Source organism: Rhinatrema bivittatum, chromosome 3 (assembly GCF_901001135.1).
Source record: "Rhinatrema bivittatum chromosome 3, aRhiBiv1.1, whole genome shotgun sequence".
Lineage (NCBI taxonomy): Eukaryota > Metazoa > Chordata > Amphibia > Gymnophiona > Rhinatrematidae > Rhinatrema > Rhinatrema bivittatum.
Genome location: NC_042617.1, coordinates 275,044,923 through 275,066,389, shown reverse-complemented (window position 1 = coordinate 275,066,389; position 21,467 = coordinate 275,044,923). Strand labels below are relative to the sequence as shown.

Below are 21,467 nucleotides of genomic sequence, written 5' to 3'. Positions count from 1 at the left end.
CCGCTGCGTCGGGTTGGTCCTGAGGCTCCAGCAGGAGCAGGCAGCCTCCTTCGGCACTCTCCTCGCAGCCATGACCACTGCTGAGGCCAGTCACAGGGCCCTGCACAGCCGGGATGACTCCGCCCCCTTCTGGCTGACTTAGAGCTGCGGGCGCGGCTGAAGATAAGATTTAAAGGGGCCATGACAGGAAGTTGTTGTGGCTCCTTCCCGGGACTCCTCCCTCGTTTTGGATATTTAAGTCAAGGTCTGCTCCTCAGATCTTGCCTTGGTATTGAGGCTCTGTGCTTGGTTTCCGGTGCTCCGTGTTCCTGGACTTGCACTGTTCTTCGTCTCGCTTCTGCTCCTCCTCTCCGTTGGATTGATTCTTTGGCTTCTGACCTTCGGACTGGCTGTGGTGATTCTCTGGCGTTGACTTCAGATCGGCTTTGGACCCTTCTCCTGTGTTGCTCCTGGACTGGCTTCGGACCACTCTCCTGTCTGTTCCTGGACCGGCTCTCGACCTCTCTTTGGACTTCGACCCTTGGACCGGCTTTGGACTATCCTTCAACTTCTACTCCTGGACTATCTACGACCAGCTGGAGGCGCCAGCCGTCTGGAATCCATGACCTGCAGGAGGCGCCTGCATCCAGACCTTCATTAGTCTTCAGGGAGTTTCTTAAGTTCCAGCGGCCGGATCCCTTTGGGCTTCTCCCGGGGGGATCTCGAGCTTCCAGGGTGAAGTCTTTATACTACGCTTATCTCATCAAGCCTTGTCGTCCGACGGTAGAGACCAAAAGGGTTACCCATCCGTTTGGGTAGCGTCTACTCTACCTCAGAACAGGGGTCCATCTTCTAATAAGCAACACCCTCAGCCATCTCTTCTCCAAGCTGAACAGCCCTAACCTCTTCAGCCTTTCCTCATAGGAGAGTTGTTCCATCCCCTTTATCATTTTGGTTGCCCTTGTCAGTACCTTCTCCATCGCAACTATATCTTTTTTGAGATGCAGCAACCAGAATTGACCACAGTATTCAAGATGCAGTCTCACCATGGAGCGATATAGAGGCATTATGACATTTTCTGTTTTATTAACCATTCCCTTCCTAATAATTCCTAACATTGTTTGCTTATTTTGACTGCTGCAGCACACTGAGCCGACGATTTTAAAGTATTATCCACTTGTGATTCCTAAATCTTTTTCCTGGGTAGTAGTTCCTAATATGGAACCTAACATTGTGTAACTACAGCAAGGGTTATTTTTCCCTATATACAACACCTTGCAATTGTCCTCATTAAATTTCATCTGCCAATTGGATGCCCAATCTTCCAGTCTTGCAAGGTCCTCCTGTAATGTAACACAATCCGCTTGTGATTTAACTACTCTGAATAATTTTGTATCGGAAAGTCGCAAGGGAGTAAAATATTTTCCAAATTGCTATTTAAGATTTATATAAGAAGTCTTCAGGGCTTTATAATCAATTTAGATATTTCAAGGAATTAGACAAATAATTCAAGTATGCAGTGTTACATCCAGACCCAGAATAGCTTACCAAGCACCGTATGAATAATAACTGCTGAGGGAACCCTCTGGGAGCAGCACACAGTTTTGGTAAATGCTGAACTGATGTGCTGAGTCAGGGTTAGTGTAATTATACACCATCGGAAGAACAGGTAAGATTTCTAGCTGGACTCAAGAACAAGGAATAAATGCAGTAAATCAGCAGTGACATATAGAAAGCATTAGTGAGATTACAGACGAAGTGGGCCAAAGTCACCAATGTCAGGCAGGATGAGGAAGCAGAACTGCTGTAGTCGGCCTGGGGAGCCTCTCCTTGTGCACTGGAAGGGACTGGTCTGCTGTAACACTTAATAACTAACAGGGAGTCCAGTACAGGGGTAGGCAGCATGGGTCCTAGAGTGCCACAACCAGATCTGTTTTTTAGAATATTTACAGTGAATATGCATGAAGTATATTTGCATGCACTGCAGATGACATCAAATTATTCAAAGTTGTGAGAAATTGCAAGAAGACATTGGAAAACTGGGAGATTGGGCATGCAAATGAAATTTAAGGTAGACAAGTGCAAAGTGACGCACTTAGGGAAGAGTAACCCAAATTACAGCCTCACAATGCAAGGTTCCACATTAGGAGTCACCATTCAGGAAAAGGATCTAGATGTCTGTTATGTTTTGTAGGGTTTGGGTGGACCCTTGGACACTGTGGCAGCTGACCACGCCCATGGGGGGAAGTCCCATGAGGGGCCACAGGTCAGGCTCAGCTCTGGACACACAAACACAGATTATACCTTTTATTAGACAGTTTGTGAAGCCACCAGAGGTGGCGGTAGTGAGTAGAAGATGGAACCTGGCTGGGCTAATATTCCTCAGGGCGCTGGAACAGCGGCTTCTCCGGTAGCAGTGCTGTAGGAAGAAGAACTGAGAAAATGAGAACACTGAGATATTCACAGAGTCCCCAGTATGGAGAAGCCCCGAGATAGGGAGAGCTGGCCCTCGAGGAGCGAGTACCAGATCCCTGGGCACAGAGACTCGTTGGCAAGTACTCACGCAGCAGTTCTCCGTGGAAGATGGCACTGGTGCTGGAACGGAGGCAGGCCCTCGAGGAGCGAGTACCTGGCTCCAGGGAAACAGCTCTGAGGAGTAAATGGTAGTTGTACTCACAGATGGTGTCTGTAGCGAATTCTTCCAAGTAGAAGAGGAGATGGACACAGGCAGCGAGACAGGGAACATGGGCCCTCGAGGAGCGAGTACCGGTTCCTGGTAGCGACCTGAAAGAAGCAGAGAGGCTCCCGAGGAGCAGGTACCTTGTTAACAGCAAAGAGTCCAAATAGAAGATGGAGGCAGAGTAACTGGGGACAGAGAGCGAATCCCATTCGTAGGAATTCCCCTTGCTAACTCAAAGGCTAGCAATAAACAACAGGCTTAAATATCTGGGCAGCGTGACTTCATCACAGGGGGACACCCCTGAGGTTCGCGCCATAGAGGAAATAAGAGTGAGGGCTGCGCGGCGCACGCGCCCTAAGGTACCTGAGAAGCATGGCGGGAGGCAGCGCCCAAGCCGGGCCGGGGACGCCGGAGAGGATGGCGGGCAGATGCCGCGGCAGCCAGACGTCGCGGCAGCCAGACGTCCACAGGGAGCAGGAGGAGTCGCAGAAAAAGAAAGGTAGCCGGAGTGAAGCCGTTGGGCAGCGACGGTTGCAACAATGTCATTGTTGATAATTTAAATCTTCTGCTCAGTGTGCAGCAGCAGCCAAGAAAGCAAATAGAATGCTAGGGATTATTAGGAAAGGACCTCATCTTGAATAATATGTGCAGTTCTGGTCCCCACATCTCAAAAGAATATATAGCAGAATTAGAAAAGATACAGAGAAGGGCAACCAAAATGATAAAGGGGATGGAACGAGTCCTTATGAGGAAAGGCTAAAGAGGTTAGGAGTCTTCAGCTTGGAGAAGAGACGACTGATAGAGGTCTATTAAATAATGAGTGCAATGTAACGATTAAACATTAATCGGTTGTTTATTCTTTCAAAAAGTACAAAGACTAGGGGGACACTCAATGGAGTTACTAGGTGATACACTTAAAACTAATAAGAGAAAATATTTTTCTATTCTATGCATAATTGAGCTCTGGAATTCATTGCCAGAGGATGTAGTGAAAGCTTTTAGTATAGTTGCATTTTAAAAAGGTTTGGACAAATTCCTGGAGGAAAAGTCCATAAACCATTTCTAAGGTGGAGTTGCAGAAATCCACTTCTTATCCCTGGGATAAGCAGTATAAAATGTATCTAACCCCTGGGATCCTGCCAGGTACTTCTGACCTGGATTGGCCACTGTTGGAAACAGGATACTGGGCTTGATGGACATTTGGTCTGACCAGTATTGCAAGTCTTATGTTCTTATGCCTCCATTGTATGCAAATCTATCTCATGCATATTCATTTTAGATGTCTTGAAAACCAGATCTGTTTGTGGCACTCCAGGACTGGAGCTGCCTATCCCTGATCTAGTACATTCCTTCCAAGCACTTTTATTTATTTATTTTTATTTATAATTTAAAGGTAACAGAATATTAATACAAAACAATGATATTATGGTGATACATGTCAATATCCATATTTTAGAGCTATGATTGGAAGGTTGCTAATTTTGATGGAAACAGTACATTGACATTTTCAGCAACTGATGATTTGTCTAAAGACACAAGTAAAATGCAGGATAGGTAGGACATTAATGTTGCAGCTTGGAGACTACATTAGACACCTTCCTTTGTATGTAACATAATCCAGGGAACAGGATGGGCGCTTCTATTAGACTCACTAGGCGATTGCCTAGAGCACCAACTCTTAGAGGGCGAAAAATCACCAGTGTGAGCTCCTAGCCATTGGCCGAAGACACAGAGGAATGCAGCTGAGTAGGGCCATGGGTGGAGCCCAACTCACAGACGAAGACTGAAGGGGCTGTGAATGGAACCTAACCGATTCATGGATGAAGATTGAAGAGGCTGGGCGGGGCATTGAATGGAGCTTATCTTGCTCATGGCTGAAGACTAAAGAAGCCCAACAGGATTGCGAATGGAGTCCATCCCACCCTGGCACAAGAAAAAAAGCGGGGTCTGGAGAGCCAAAGGTGGAGCCCAACCCACCTGCACCAAAGACACAGAGGAGAGAGACTCGGGAGAGCTGCAGGCAGAGCCCATCCCACCTGCAAAAGAAGACAGATCCAGGAGCAAGAGAGCCTGTGAGCCTGAAAGAGAAAGTGTTTGAATGATTGAGGGAGGATGTGTGAGAGAGAGTGGGAGCCTCTGTGAGTGTTGCATCCGTCACTGCTCGATGCCCTCACTCCGCCTTCCTTACCACTGTGGCAACTCCCTCCGGGCCTGATGGACGGTTTGCTGCCACGGTGTCTTCTTGCCATCTTTCTCCAGCGTCCCCGGAGCGGCACAACGCTGTGGATCCGCCATGTTCCTGATGATGTAGGGTGCGTGCATGTGCGCTCCGAATGATGTACCAGCAAGGGCGCGAACCTCGGGGGCCTTCCCCTGAACTGACGTCATCCACTTCCAATATAAAAGGTCTCAGAAATTGCTAACGGATCGAGTTAGCAAAGGGGTTCTCTACCTAAGCTACTCTGCCTCCTCGGACTTACCAGGGGTACCCACTCCTCGGGGGCCTTGCTCTCTTTTCTCTATTTCAGATTGCCGATAGGAACCGGTACTCGCTCCTCGAGGGCCCATGTTCCTGAACACTCTGAAGATTCTCTACTGCCTGGAAGCTATCACAGATACAGACAATTGTGAATTACCATCGCTCTCTCAGAGCTTTCCCTGGAACCAGGTACTCGCTCCTCGAGGGCCTAACCCTTTCCAGCTACTGAGCTTTCTAAAGACCTTATGTGAGATCTGTCATCCAGTTCTGGCTATGAACACAGCATATCCTGTCTACTCACTATCTATAGTTTCTCTACAGTTCAGCAACCCTGGGATTGTGGTTCCAGTACCTGAGGCACTTCAGCCCTGCCAGGCATAGCAGCTCACTACTGCCACCTCTGGTGGTTCTACTAACCTGTCTAATAAAAGAATTATCTGTGTCTGTCTCCATACTCAAGCCTAGCCGGTGGTCCCTCTCAGGATTTCCTCCTGGGGGCGCAGTCATCTGCCATTGGCCCAAGGATTCATCTATCTACATTCCTCTACAGCTGAGTATCCTCTCCAAGCACTCTGCTGGTAACAGATGGCTACTCCTTTCCTACCAGGAGTCTTCAGCAACAGATTCATTAACAGTTTGTTACTACTCCCTCTACAGGACCTGAGCATATCACTTTACTACTTCTCCTTCCACAGGAGCAGATTCCTACAGATTGCCAGCTCCGTACGGAGATTCATAACAGCTTGCTAACTCCTTCTCCTTCAGAAGCTAATACACAACAGATTGCTAACTCCTAGTTCTAACACAGAGCTTTCCTAACAAGATTGCTAACTCCTCCCCTTCATAGGAGTTTAACCATAACAGAGTGCTAGCTCCTCTCTCCAGAGGAGCTCGCACATAACAAGATTGCTAACTCCTCCCCTCTCAGTAGTCGAAGCATAAGAGATTGCTAACTCCCTAGCAGATCCTCAACAGATTGCTAACTCCGCCTACGGAATACATCAGATTGCTACTCCTATCTGATTGCTCCTCCCACCAGTATAGCGGATTATAACAGTGAGAGTGCATGTGTATGTGAGGAAGTGGGCATGTATATGTGTTTGTGAGGGAGTGGGGATGCATGTGTGTGTGAGAGAGAGGGAGCTTGTATGAGGATATGTGTGAGTGAGAGCGGGAATGTGTGTGAGAGTGAATGAGGGTGTGTGTGAGAGCGTATGTGTGTGTGTGTGGTACAGCATGCATGTGTGAGAGAGCCTGTGAATGTGTGAGAGAGAGAGCATGTGTGTGTGTATATGACAGAGAGGAGAAAGTCTGTGTGCCAGAATCCAACCCCACCTCCTCATCCCATCAGCTAATCTATGACAATCTAAGGGCATCTGGAAATCAAAAGTTCCTAGGTATGGACAACAGATGATTGTTTGTCTGTTACGATCCTGCCCGTGGCTAGGCCACGAGCAGTCTCTCATCTTTTTCTCCAGCCAGCCATCCAGCTTGTAGGCCTGCTTCCCCGACGCTGTTCCACATGGCTGAGACTACCGCCACCATGCACCCTCACGGCCAGGAGGCCGCCGACATCCTCTTTTCTCCATGGCCAGGAACTGCTGTTGCCGTGCTCTCCCTTGTGGCTAGGGGGCCGCCGACGCTGCCTCTTCATGGGCTGGAGCCGCCACTATCATCCTGCCTCCGTTGCGGCAGGAGCCGCCGACATCCTTCCTCATCCCACAGCCCTGGAGGCTGCAGATGCTGTTCCTATGCAGCCTGGAGGCTGCCCTGAAGCCTTCTTCCCAGCACGGCATGGAGCCGCTTCCATCCTCCTCTTCTTGTGGCTGGAAGGCCGCTCTGGAGCTCCTCTTCGCGGACCGGAGGCCACCCCCGGTGTTCTTCAGTGGCTGGAGCCGCCCCCAGCTTCCCTTCAGCGGCAGGAGCCGCCTCTGACGCCTCGGGCCTGCTTTCTCCTTCCTCACAGCATGGCTGCTGTCTGAGGTCCCGCCTTCTTCCTTAGGCGCAGGGCCTCTTCAGCCTATTTAAAGGGCCAGTCCTTCTGCCTCCTCCTTGTGATGTCATCGAGGCGTTTCCTCTTCAGCCCTACAAAAGGGCTCAGCCTTCAGTCAGTCTTCGCCTTTGCAAGGAGTTGGTCATGGAGTCAGACCTCTCCTGGATCTTCAGTTCCAGCTCTTCATTCCAGGAGTCCTCTGTGATCCCTCTTCTTCAAGGCACTCTGTTTCTTGTTGGTCCTCCTTCATCCTTGGATCCTGAACCTTGTGATGCAGTACGACCTGGCCCGGGGCAGAAACAGCTGAGACACAGCCAAGCAGAAGCTAGTGGTACCAAACTTAGCCACCGGAGGGCGCTGAGGAAGGTAGCAAAGACTACACTTCCCAGGTTCCCCGAACCAACACCTGACCCCTGGCTGGAGCCTGAGCAGGAACAGGTGGAGGAAATTGGGACTGATCCCTATGACTCAGCAGAGTCTATGGAGGCTGAGGAAGAGGACGTGCCACCGTGGTGGACCTGGCCACAAAAGCCCGGCTCCTCAGAGTCTCTGGAGGAGGAGATGGAGGTAAGCTGGGGAGAGGAAAGCTCCAGCTGTTCCTCTATGGAGGTGGAATAACCAGGAGGTTGGGGGGATGGTAAATCCTGTATTGCTGTATGGATGTATGAGCAAGGCTGGAAGGGAATTGTGGTTTTAAATGCTGTTTACCCTGGGGCTTGTAAGGACAACCCCACATTAGTATAAGGCTGCAGCCAGTGAGCTACAGCACCACATTAAACTCCATATTGATTAAGATCCTTTTTCTGTGTACTGTTTGGGAGTGCCAGGACTGGGCCTGGCACTCTGACTAGAGGCCGGGAGGAGTCCATAGCAGTGCTGTGCAGGAGCTGTGCAAGTGGACAGGAAGTAGTAGGAGCGAAGCCGGAGGCCTGAAGCCCAGCAAAGCCCCACAGCATGCTGAGCGGATGGGCCTGATCGTGACAACCTCCATTGTCTTCTTCGTTCCATGTTCTGGTCTCTCGTCGGATCCCGTCCTCTTGTCTTCAGATGTCCCGATGTCTTCGTGTCTTCAGATGTCCTGATGTCTCCGTGTATCCATGTCTAGACGTCTCCCTATCTCTAGATGTCCTGATGCCCCCTTGTCTTCATATGTCCAGACATCTCAGCTTTCTGATGTCTTCATTCGTCATGTTCCAGTTGTCCCTGTGGTCCTTCTCTCTTGAAGTCCCCTGATGTCCAGATGCCATAGATGTCCTGATGTCTCAAGGTACCGGTGTCCTTTCATATCCAATGTGCTCCATTCCAGCCCTGATGTTCCAAAACCTAATCCTGAAGTGCCATCAATCGTCAAGCTTCGGGTTCCGCTTTGCCTCGCCCCGGTCCTCATCTTCAGCTGACCTTCCTGGGAGTAAATCCATTCCTACCCGGAGTCTGAGTTTGGTGGCTGGAGCCTTCTTCCGGTTGGATCTGTCTTCGAGCACTACCCAGATTCCTTCTTTGCCCTGAGCCTCAGTCCTGTGCTTGCTCCGCTTTCCGCGTGGTCCACGACCAGCCTCTTCAGGTTGTGTAGGATGCGCCATGGGACAGAGTGGTCCATGACCAGCCCTCTTCGGCTGTGTAGGGCGCCTTGAGGGGCAGCACCTGTCTAAGCCTCTGAGTATCCTGAGTCCTTATCCTCGCCTGAGTCTTCCCAAATTCCAAGTCCTCATCGGAGTATCCGGATCCTTGCCTGACTCTCTAGAATCCACCTCTGATCTTCAATCTACGTCTGAGCGTCTTACATCTGAGTTTCAAGCCACTTCATGTCTTTGTCTCGTCTGAGTTCCAAGCTACCTTTGTCCTCATCTCATCTGAGCTTCCAAGTACCAAGCGTCCTCATCTCATCTGAGTCTCCAAGTACCAAGCGTCTTCATCTCATCTGAGCTTCCAAGTACCAAGCATCCTCGTCTCGTCTGAATCTCCAAGTGTCCTCGTCTTGTCTGAGTCCCAAGCTCCACTTCTTCAACTCATCTGAGCCTCCGAGCTCCAGTACCATCGCCTGTCCTTGACCTCTGTCCATCCTGCCACATTTGCTGCTACCCAGTGGCAGGTCCGAAAGGGCTGAGTGGCTGGAGGGCTCCCCAGAGACCAGCATTGCAATGCCGGGTCTCTACTGGTGCGTGCAGGTTTGGCGGAGGTTAGGGCGGGGGTCAGTCTGCTCCTCCCATGCTTGGACACGTCTTGCCTGCTGCGGCGCTTCCACAGAGTTCCTCTCTGCAGTCATGGTCCAAGGGCACACATCTCCCTGGAATTGGGAGCGCTCCCTAGCACTCCCTCCCACAGATTCCAACATTGTCCTTATTAGCTTTAATCATTGGGTGTTATTTGATGCGTCTTCTTTCAATATTTTGTTGGATTTTGGAACTTTTTAAAAATTTGTTATGACTTTTTAATTATTGGATGCCATTTTGTCAGCTATTTTGAAATTTTCATTTTAATAATATGACTTTACTGTTATTGATTTATATTGCTCAATTTTATTTTTGATATTTTATGAAGCATGCAATGTTTCTGTTTCATTATTGCATACAGTCTTGTGTTGTAATCTCCAATTCCGTTTTTGTCTGCATGCGTAACTAAGGTGAGGGATTCTGCTAGCATGTAGTTTCAGTGTAGGAATCTATAGCAGCTAGGCTTGTTATGTTGTTCTAATAGGAGATATATTGGTGTTTTAGGGCCTGGCGTATTATTTACAGCATTGCTTTTTCATAGGTAGGATTGTTACAGATTGAGTGCTGGCAGTTAGTGGTGTTTTAGTAATTGTAATTCAGTTTATTCATGACTTTCTGAGCGCCATACCCACACCGAACATTCATTATAATAGGCCTCATACCATATGGCAGGGGTGGCCAACTCCAATCTTTGAGAGCCACAAACAAGTCTGATTTTCAGGCTATCTTGTCCACAATGAATATGGACGAGATAGATTTATATTTAATGGAGGCAGTGCCTGAAAATCTATCTCGTCCATATTCATTGTGGATATCCTGAAAATCAGGCCTGTTTGTGGCTTTTGAGGATTGCAGTTGGCTACCCCTGTGCTATATGGGTTCCAAGTGTCTTTTTTGCCTTTTAGCAGGGTTTTCTGTTTAACATACAATATGTATGCTCTTATTGCTCTAAGTGATATTTTTATCTCAGAAAACAGTACTTTGAATGTCCTTTTTTCATGTAAAATCTATTAAAAATTCGTGAGGTTACTAAACAAATGTCGATATATAAAAACTGCAAATAAATAAATAAATAAATAATGGTTTTATATATATATATATATATATATATATATATATGTGTATATATTTATGATCACAGTCAGTCTGTGAACCTGGGCTGAGAACTGGAAGATGGTCCTTGTAATGAATAGAAGAAGGGAGGGGGAGTATTAAAAATGGGGAAATCCTCCAGTAGTTGTGATTGAAGGATCATGGCCTTGTAGTCCAGTAGAGACCAATTCTTATTGTGCTGGAAGATAAAAGTAGCAGGAGAAAACTGCCAGGGCAAAAAAATTAAAACACCTCACTGTACATTGCATCAAAACCACACATAGAAAACAAAGATGGAGATAGCAGTTGGCTATATTTGAGAGGATAGCTCTTTATATCACAAGAATTAGCAAAATTCAAGCATTTGTTTCACTTTACTTTAGAAGAGGCGACAGTGTAGCTTCTTACCTTATTTATACCCACTCTGAGGTTTTGCCAAAGTAATAATGTCTCTTGCAGCGCACTTATTCATGAGGGTTTTTAAAGAGATGAGGCCCAGCTGGGGAGGAGACATCTTTTGCATCTAATTTCTGGCACTGGATTCAGTCTGGGGTTATTGATGGGAGCATAAGTGGGCAGTGCATGCTCCATGCAGAGCTGAGCAAGCAATGGAAGTTTGTTCCCATGAGGCTGTAGGTACTGGGTCTGTTTTCGTGTCCTGCTCCAAATATAATCTATAATCACACTTTTCTGTAGGTAGCTGTAGGCAGCTGAATGAGGTGGTGCACTAACAATGATCGGATTGTTTGGGGGTGAGGTAGGGTGTGTTTTCCAGCACAGTATTGCAGTATCAGGAGACCCTCATGCCACACCCCATCTTCACTACTCACTGTATGATTTTCAGCAAATCAGTCTCTGCATAATCCCAGGCTGTCTCTACTGCTCTCTTATCATCTCGAAAGTGGCTGTATGTTTACAGTCCTTGCTGATAGTTCCTGTGCAGTTATTGGAAGATGTCCAGATGGAGAGAGGTATTCCGCCAACTGTGAAACTTCTCTGAGCCAGTGGCGAACTGGAGTAGTTAAAAATAGCTGGGTAGGAAAATGTTACTGCAGGCTTGATTCTGGCTAAATGGATGTCACTGCATGGTTCATAATTAGTGTTGTTACAGCTCAGAGGGTTTTGATTCCTCCCTCCCCCCCCCCCCCCTCCAGTCAGAGGACAAGAGCTCCATTCCAGGCTCACCCAGCAGGTGGCACTGTATGGAAGGGGTGTGCTTGGTAGTTAAACTGTAAAGCATATGGGAGATCCTGTTTGTGATGCTATATTAATCCAGATTACTATTAATAGGCATGGTGCCGGAGGCTGGCTGTGGGGGGGGGGGGGGGGGGGGGATCTCACAGATCCTGTAGTTCCAGCCTCTCTCAGCAGGAGGTGGTATAGTGTAGGGAATATCGCAAGAGCGCTGGCTGTGTGGGAACTCAAAGCTCTGGTTCAAGACACTTTAGCAGGGGGAGTGGGGGGGGGGGGGGGGGGTGAGGGAGGTGTGTTGTAGGGAATGATGGAGGAACTCCAGCTGAGGTGCCCTTCTAGTACGAGTTTGTAATTCAGGTAGCAGAACAAAAGAGGTCAGAGATAATGCATGGATGTGAAAATGCTATAAAAGTGCAGTTTTCACTATACATACAGTATTGCAATCATTTTTTGTTGTAAAGAAATACACATTCCCAGGGTTTCGTTCTGTGGCTCTGGTGCTGGTAGGAGAAAAAAACCAGAAAGCTAGAAGAGCATATAATTGTAACAATCCCCAGAGAGGCCTGTTTCAAAGTTCAGACCTTGAAGTCCAGCTGACTGGGACTGTCTCCTTCAAATACGGAGAGAGCGTTTCAGTCACTACCAGCAGGTCTATTCTAGTCTGGATGGGACTCGCTAATTTAGTCTGTTGATGAGCCTTGGCTGCTTCACCGAGGCTCCCTCCCAGCCAGGCTGCCGTTTCTGGCGCTGACTATGAGCTCAGTCCTTTCCTCGGCAGATGCTCCTGTCAGTCTGCTTGGGCGCTCTTCTCACTCACCAGCCCTACCTGGCTGGGGTGGGCTCTGGCGCTGCAGCCACGGTTAGGCTAGCGGTGGAAAATGACAATACTCTAGTACCTGCTTAATCAGGACATTGTATATTAAGGACCCCGCAACATTCAAAGCAGCTGATCCTGCAGACAGATTTATGTACCCCTTGCTGACCAATAGCTTTCAGACCCAGAGCAGCGGTGCCATAAAGTAACTGCCTTCCGGCTGGAATTGGGAGGGGAGGGGGCTTTGTAAGCTCGGTGACTGCTGAAGAAAAAAAAAAATAGCTCACTTGTTCAGTAAAAGGCAAACGATTTGTGGTTTCTGAATTTTGGTAGAGCGCCCTGTACACGCTGAACTCCAGTAATTAAGCAGTTATCGAGCATGGGTTTGTTTCCCTTTAAAGTGGCGATCGGCGGTCCGGCCCAGGTTTTAGGTTTTGGGAGTTATTTTCGGTTTCTGCCTGCCCTGTGCCCTCTAGGGTCGGGGGCGCACCAAGTCCTTTCCCTGAGGAACCCGCGGGGCGTTGCTGAAGGGGAAGGTTTGGGAGAAATGTAGAGGGCCAGCCAGCTGCGGGAAAGTGAGGAGGGGGCTTCACTGCTGCATCCCTGTTGTGCCAGGGAACACCGATCTCCCGTCCTCCAGCAAACAGTCAGATATTCGCAAGCACACGTGAAAACCTATTTCTTGCCTGGAAAGGGCCGGGCGAGTGTTTTGGGAGGGAGGGAGGGGGGGTTCCGGCTCCCTGTACACCTGCCCGCCCCCTCCCCCCTCCGGATCATGTGCGGGAAGGGGGCGTGGGAGCCTACTTTGAATGCAGCCTGCCCCCGGCAGCCCAGGCACTGCGAGGGGACGAAACCTGGCGAGTGGCTGGCGGCGATCGGGCTGCGGAGGCGCCGGGAGCCCGTCCGATCGCCAGCATGGCCCGGGCGTGCCTCCACCTCCTGCTGCTGCTGCTGCTGCCCCCGTCCCTGCCCCGGTGCTCAGCCTTCAATCTGGATGTTACCGACACCCTGCTGAAGGACGGCGAGAAGGGCAGCCTCTTCGGCTTCTCCGTGGCTCTGCACCGGCAGCTCCGACCCGATCCCTTCAGCTGGTGAGTCTGGGCTCAGCCCCCTCCCCCCTGCAAAGTTAGGGGATCCCGCCGAGCTGCTCCACCTACTTTCTGCCCCTCATCGTCGGGGGGGGGGAGATGGTTAGCGCTCTCCTGTCCTTCCTCCCTCCCTCCCTTTCTTTGCTCCATGCTTGTCCTTTCTCCTGACTGAGTCCTACTGCTGCTGAGCCGGGTAAGCACTGCTATGTGATGACCCCAGGTGGGGTCGGATCCGGAAACGTTTTGGGTCCTTGCTTGTGCAGTTTCTGTGGCTGCCCCCTGTCCGGGCAGCAATCATAAAACACAAAAGCCCTTTTCTGATTCAGAAGCAGCGCAGGGAACTGCCCTCCCCACCCCATGCAGAAGGGAATGCACAACACTTTTGGGGAGGTGTCCACCCACCCTCCCCAGGATCCCTCCTAGCAAAATTGCAGGACTGGACCGCCCTTCATGGGCAGGAGATGTTCCCATATCCCTGGCCCGGGTCCATTTTTTGCTGAAGGAGATTGTAGGGTCTATTGGGGATCTGAAGAGTTAGGGGAATGGCACACATTATCTGTTTCTTCCATCACAATTCTTATTGCAGACATCTTCCCCACTCTGTTTCTTCCATGCTCTTAACCCATAATGTGTAGGAACGGGTACAGTTTTAGACCAGAGGTTTCCAAACCGGGGCCTGGACACTAAAGAACTTTAGGAGGGTCTCAGGATGAGCCGCATCAACCAGGAAATTCAAGAGTGAAAAGCAAAACAGCCAGAAAGTTCCTGAAGGATTTTAAACCTACAACTTGACATATGCATCATTGTCTGTCTATGAACACAACATTTGATCTGGATTATAAAATCATATCATTTTGTGGTGGGTCCATGGATTTTTGTTGTAGCTTTGAAGAGGGACTTAATTGGAAAAGTTTGAAGAGCCCCCTCCCCCATATCAGGAGTCACATGCACCCCCCCCCCCCCCCACCAGTGCTAATGCAGCAGACACATCTTGTACCATTACTACTCTTCACTTCTATAGCGCTGAAGGCAATGCTGGAACCTACAATCTAATCAAGACAAAACATTTGGGGCAAAAGAGACTGAGAATTTCAGATGTTAAGAAAATGGTTAAAATCAATAAGGCTGTGAGTGGGATAATCAGGTGTTAAGATAATACAAGAAGCCTCAAAATGGTGCGTTTTTTAGACTGGATTTGAATTAGGCTAGAGAAGGAGCAAAACCCGCCAACCCAGGAAGTCGGTTCCAGGCATACAGTGAGGCAAGGTGGAAAGCGTGGAGTCAGAAGTTGGCGGTAGAGGACAAGAATATAGATAGGAATGGCCTCCCTGATGAGCAGAATTCACGAGGAGGGGTTGTAGGGATAAGTCATGCAGTTGAATTTTGGACAGAGTGTAGAGAAGAGAGATGGCTCACTGGGAGCCCTGTGAGGAACAGATTGCAGTAGTCTAAGTGGGAGGTGATGAGAGAATGGGTAAGAGTTCTGTTAGTGTGTTCAGAACGGAAGGGATGGTTTTTGGTGATGTCATAGAGAAAGACAAGACATATTTTAGCAGTATTTTGGATGTGTGTAAGAAGAGAACCAGGTTAGGACAGAGTCCCCAAATCCAAGAAGGGGCAGAGAATCAAGGAGTAGGTGGCGATCAACAGTGTCAAAAGAAGCAAATAGTCAAGGAGGATAAGGACGGAGTAAAGGCCTTTGGTTTTAGCCATGAACAGGTCATTGGAGACTTTGGCAAGGGCTGTTTCTGTGGCATGTAGAGGGACACCAAGGGGCAGATTTTGCTTCAGGAACAGACAGAAGTTTTCTTTTTCCTAGGGCAGGAACTGAGTGACTGCAAATACAAAGTAAGAAGCTGTTGAATATTTCTCCTGTTTCTACCGGTAGCGACAGTCCCTCAGCTTTGACTCTGCTTTTATGGGCAATAGAGCATGACACATGTAGAAACACTTTGTGGCAATTCATTTGCCCTGAACCCTTGAAGTGAAACAGTCCAACTCTCTGTGTCTCCTCCTTTAATGTCAGTTTCCCAGTGTCACAAAGATTCCTTGTCCTCAGTCCAAGGGTACACATGGCTCCCTGTAACTTCAGGATTCTGCATCGGAGAGAGTTTAATGGTGGATTTGATATTGTAGTTATAAGTTTATTGTCCTAGTATAATCTGTACAGTAGTTACACTGGGTAAATGTATTTAGGATGGCGTGCGCTCTCACTTCACTTCAGCTTCCTACACACACACACACACACACACACACACACACACACACACACACATATATATATATATGAAGAGTCTGGCAATCCTCTTGATTCTACAATACGGGATCATGGTGTGCCCCATGGATTTTTTTACAATCAGTAAGAAGGGGCAGGAATATAGGAGAGCCCTGGATCGAGGTCGGTTGAACAAGGTCCCCAAAGGAGACTCTTCCTGCCGATCACGATTCCCAGCTGCTACCCAGGTTTCCTGAGGAACTGCCTGCTTCAAAGGATCCGCCTGTGGCTTTCCTTTTGGTGCGCAAGGAGGAGGAAGGAACCTCTTTGTCGTATTTCCTGTTTCCCCACACTTTTGCCCCTCCCCAGAAGCGCTGTCCAAGCCTTAAAGGAGATTACATCACCTTCCCCCCCCCCTGCTGCTTAGCTGAGGTGGGATGCCCTGCCACTCCCTCCATGTCTGCTTAATTTAATAATTAGCGTGGCCGAGTGCCTCCTGCAGGCCACCACAGCACTGTCCGCTCTGGGAGGCCGCGGTGAGGCGTGTCCCAGGGACAGGGTAGGGACCAGGAGCAATGCTGGAGTGGCTGGAGGCAACTGTTTGTTTCCCAGAAGGAGGGCTTGCACACAGACGCAGTAAAAATCCAGTAATACCAGAGACATCTCTTATGTTTACTAGCCGGAGATGGCAGAGAGCTGGAGTTCAGGCTGCTTTTCTCATATCCCTCCCCCTCCCCCTCCCGAGGCAGCCCAGGGCCAAAGCTGGGACCCCTCCCCCCTTCCCAGCCAGGCCGCTGTGCTAGGTTACCTCTGACCCCCAGCCCAGTCACTGCACAGGGTACAGGGTTCCCAGGAGTCTCCAGCTGACACAGACTGCCTGGTCCACCCCGTCACAGTCGCTTTTTTTTCTTTTCACCCTGCCGGTGACTGCTCAGTCGAAAAAGCCATGTGGGAAAGGGCTTTCTCTCTGCCAAAGTGTAGAATCAGCTTCGCACTCGGTGGCTTCAGAGCTCACTAGAGCGAGGTCGTTAAAACAGATGAAGGAGCACAAATCAGCAATGAAGTTAATTGGCCTTACACCACCATCATATTTTGCCATCTTATTTCCATTAGAACTGATGTATGAAGATCGACGAGTGTGTGCGTGTGTGTCTCCGTGAGGGTGCCTGTACATTTTTCCGAGTGGGTGTTATACGCTTTATGAACTCAAAACTAGGGACAACAGGTGTACAGGCCCATCCCAGGACTGCTGGAAACCCACACACAGCTGTGTTTGAATTGTTTTCCAGTAAGCTATTTGAAAAAAGCAGAAAAGATAGCTTTGGAGCATTTTTCTAGCGGGAGTGGTAGTGGTGGTCAAAGACTGTGCAATGCACTTTTTGAGTGCTTGTAACATTTTCTACACCTCAGAGTCCAGCAGCCTGCAGCCTCTCTTCTGTTCCCTGCGTGCACATTCAGGGCCAGAGGTACTGCAGTTTTGTTTTCTGATTTTGTGTCTGTGGGGAAAATGTCTACTACATCTTGTCCTCAGATATCCCACAGGAGTCCAGCGGCCCTTCCTACTGCTTCTCTCTCCCACTCTCTTGTTGGCTCTTTCTCCTTGGTTCTTTCTTCCTTCTGTCCCCTTCTCCTGCACTGGATCTAATGCCCTTTCCCTCAGCTGAGGTCTGTATTTCTCCCCTCTTACTCCTTTCATATACTTGGAAGCTCTTCTGAGTATTTTGTGTAGGCCCTATTCCGCTTGCTCTGCCTCCCCTTCCCAATAGCAGTGTTTCTGATCTGTGGCAACCTGGAATAGCTCTCCCAGTCCCTACTAGCTCTTGCAAAACAACCGTATAATATTTGCACAAAGTGCCCTGCTCTGTCGTTGGGGGGCTGGGGCTGCTGGTGAGAAGTTTATTTCTTTTGTTCTTCTTGATCTGCTTAGTGATGACACAGTCCAGTGTCTATGACATCACTCTTCCCCCGAGGGAGAGAGGGCTGCGACGTCAACAGCATGGGGAGACAGAGCTTTAGATTTGGCAAGGAAGGTCGGAGTGATGTTGAGTGGCGGGCCCAGAATGTGCTCCTCCCTCTAGCCAGGACCTAAGGAGTTAAATGCCACAGGTCTAAGCCACTATGAATATTTATAGAGCAGCATCAGTCCTCAATATAGCAGGTGCTCTGCTTGCAGCTGAATCTCTGATAACCGGCAGAGATTGTCTCCTGATATCTGCATTAAAAATTCATCTCTTGTTATGGAGCCCCAGCCTCCTCTGCAATTAGCCAGGCCAATTCTGGCAGGGGCTGTGAAGCCTCAGGTTCTGGGCGAGGCAGGTATGAGTGGTTTGCTGGCCAGAGATTCTCCCGTTCCCCCAGGCCCCGCATTTCCTGTGCTTCTCTGCTGCCCTTCGTGTGAGGGAAGGAATGTGTTATGAATTATTCAGAAGGTGTCACAGACCAAGTGGAGAAGCCTGATCGATATTACTGTGGTCCAGTGGGGAGAGGGTGCCATCTCTCTCCTCCCCCTCCCCACTCACCCCCTTCCAGCCATGGGAACAGACAGAGCTTGCTTAACACTGCAGTGCAGCAGCAAACAATTTGTAGGGTAAGCCCCAGCTCCCCTCTGGTTCGGTAGCCCTTTGTGCTGACAAGGGCTTCCTGTCCCCTTTGACTAGTATGAAATCTATGCGTTGATAAATGTAATTCTGCTCCTAAAGCAGCAGAATGAGTGAGGCATGGTCAAGCGTTTCGCAGCTAAGATTTAATGCAAAAAAAGTGCAGAGTCATGCAGGTGGGGGGAAGGGGAACAGACATCCCAAGGGGTGTGTGTGTGTGTGTGGTATTGACTTGCAACAAACAGGGGAGAGACCTCGGGGTGATCACGGCTGATGATCGCAAGGCTGCAAAAGAACACGACAAGGCCGCGGTGAGAGTTCGAGGAATGCTAGGAGAGGGATTACCAGTAGAAGTCAGCAACAATGCCTGTGTCCAGCCCTTGGTGAGTTTTCACCTTGGAGCCCTTGGTTGAGTTCTGAATATGGTGCTTTCCAAAGGATATAGACAGGGTAGACGTGGTTCAGAGAAGGGTTACCAAAACGGTACAGAGCATGCATCAAAAGCGCTATGAAATATCTTTCCCCTAGAGAGGAAAGGGGGGGGGGGTATGATATAGATATTCAGATACCTCACAGGTACAGGTAATGGACAAGAAGCAAACCATTATCCGTGGGCAGGAAGTTCTAGAATGAAAGGTCACAGTAAGAGGAAGGAGGGGGCAGATTCAGCAGTCCTATAAGGAAATGTTTCTTCATGGAAAGCATGGTGAAGGCATGGAACAATCCTCCAAAGGAGGTGGTGGAGGCCAAAATAGTCCCAGATTCAACAAAACCTGGGTAAGGCGTGGGAGTTCCTTAGTGGAGAGAAAAATAAAAGCGATGCCAGAGAACAAGTCGACTTTGGAAACAGGAAAGGGCAATGGGCAGACTAGATTTTTACCCTCATATGCTCTTTTTTAAAGGCACTTCCGCAGGTAAAAATCAGTGTTTTAGAATTCCTAGTCTTGCTGCACGTGACTTTGGAAACAGGAAAGGGCAATGGGCACGTCATGCCGGTACACGCAGAGGGATGAGACGTTCCTGGGGGCAGGGAGGGATTAGCATTGACAGTTATGTGCAAACGTGCATCATATTGCTGGAACAGGTATCCCCATGAATAGCAGGTGCAGGTCCCTTTGAAAACTGAATTAAAGTCTGCAGTAAGGGGAAGCAGAATGCCTTTTAGATTTGGGGGGGGGGGGTTTGGCTCTGCCCTTCCACACCTCCCCCTACTGATATCTCGCTCTCCCTCTCTCCTCTTGCCCCACACCGCCTCTCTCTTATTGTTGACATCTCCCTCTCTCTCTCTGCCCCACCCCTTCTCTCTCTTTCTCTCTCTTCCCTCATGCCCACCCTCCTCTCACTCTGTCTTCTTTTCTCTTCCCCCCAATCCTGATCAAGAGGAGGAGAGCAGTGGTGCCTCAGGTCGTGTCCTCCTCCTCCTCCCTCCTTCCCTTCTGCCTGGGACTGGACCTGACTGTTGTTGTGGACAGCGCGGCTGCACTGAATCCCTTGTGGTTCAAAGCAGCCGTCGGGCTCAGAGCTGCGAGAGGTAGAGCTGTTCTGCTCCTCTTCCTGCCACTGAGCAGCTGCTGCCTGCCCAATCTCCTGTAGTGATTCCGTGGGAAGGGCCAGATACTGGTAGGGCCACCACGGCCCCTGCGGCCCATCCCATACCGACACCTCTGTCTGCAGTTACACTTCTGCGCCCAGTTTGAACATTGGCCCTCTCTACATCTAGCCTTTTGGGATGCCTGTGAATTGATTGCTGTGACCCTTGAGCTGATACCAGGCTGGCAGTCTGAGCTCACTTTAGGCTCATGACGCAGTCACCGAGGCAGAGTCTCTGAGTGTAGGAAATACCTGATCAGAGGGGCACTGGTGATAAGAACATAAGAAATTGCCATGCTGGGTCAGACCAAGGGTCCATCAAACCCAGCATCCTGTTTCCAACAGAGGCCAAACCAGGCCACAAGAACCTGGCATTTACCCAAACACCAAGAAGATCCCATGCTACTGATGCAATTAATAGCAGTGGCTATTCTCTAAGTCAACTTGATTAATAGCAGTTAATGGACTTCTCCTTCAAGAACTTATCCAAACCTTTTTTGAACCCAGCTACACTAACTGCACTAACCACATCCTCTGGCAACAAATTCCAGAGCTTTATTGTGCGTTGAGTGAAAAAGAATTTTCTCCGATTAGTCTTAAATGTGCTACTTGCTAACTTCATGGAATGCCCCCTGGTCCTTCTATTATCCGAAAGTGTAAATAACTGCTTCACATCTACTCGTTCAAGACCTCTCATGATCTTAAAGACCTCTATCATATCCCCCCTCAGCCGTCTCTTCTCCAAGCTAATCAGCCCTAACCTCTTCAGCCTTTCTTCATAGGGGAACAGTTTCATCCCGGTCGCCCTTCTCTGTACCTTCTCCATCACAACTATATCTTTTTTGAGATGCGGCGACCAGAATTGTACACAGTATTCAAGGTGCGGTCTCACCATGGAGCGATACAGAGGCATTATGACATTTTCTGTTTTATTCACCATTCCCTTCCTAATAATTCCTAACATTCTGTTTGCTTTTTTGACTGCTGCAGCACACTGAGGCGACAATTTCAATGTGTTATCCACTATGATACCTAGATCTCTTTCTTTGGTGGTAGCTCCTAATATGGAACCTAACATCGTGTAACTACAGCTTGGGTTATTTTTCCCTATATGCAACACCTTGCACTTTTCCACATTAAATTTCATCTGCCATTTGGAAGCCCAATCTTCCAGTCTTGCAAGGTCCTCCTGCAATGTATCACAGTCTGCTTGTGATGTAACTACTCTGATCTTGGATTCTGGATTTACTCACTTGCCTTTCCAAATCTGAGTTCAGGGCCAGTTACAAAATCAGATACAGGAGCTATTTCCCTGCCTCACAGGGCTCACAATCTAAGGGCCTCATTTACTGAGCATTTTTCCCCGTAGAGACAGAATGGGAGAAAAGCTTTAGTAAAGCAGGCCCTAAGTTGGTGCCTGAGGCAGTGGAGAGTGAAATAACTCGCCCAAGGTCACAGGAGCAGCAGTAGGAGAGGCGGCCGTGGGAGAAACGGGCCGCGGCTCCCCTGGTTCTCAGCCTGCTGTTCTTGGAGAGT

At 49.1% G+C, this 21,467-nt stretch overlaps 1 protein-coding gene across 3 annotated transcripts in view; it reads left to right on the top strand.

Annotated features, from left to right (window-relative positions):
- The first annotated feature begins 13,168 nt into the window (after positions 1 to 13,168).
- ITGA7 (integrin subunit alpha 7) overlaps positions 13,169 to 21,467 on the top strand; it is a 169,190-nt gene continuing 160,891 nt past the window's right edge. Inside the window, exon 1 of one of the 3 annotated variants that reach the window (XM_029594685.1) lies at positions 13,169 to 13,532. In XM_029594685.1, the coding sequence (XP_029450545.1) occupies positions 13,357 to 13,532 (176 nt within the window). In that variant the 5' untranslated portion in view covers positions 13,169 to 13,356. The remainder of the gene's footprint in view (positions 13,533 to 21,467) is intronic. The other 2 variants (XM_029594683.1, XM_029594684.1) reach the window with 2 other exon arrangements.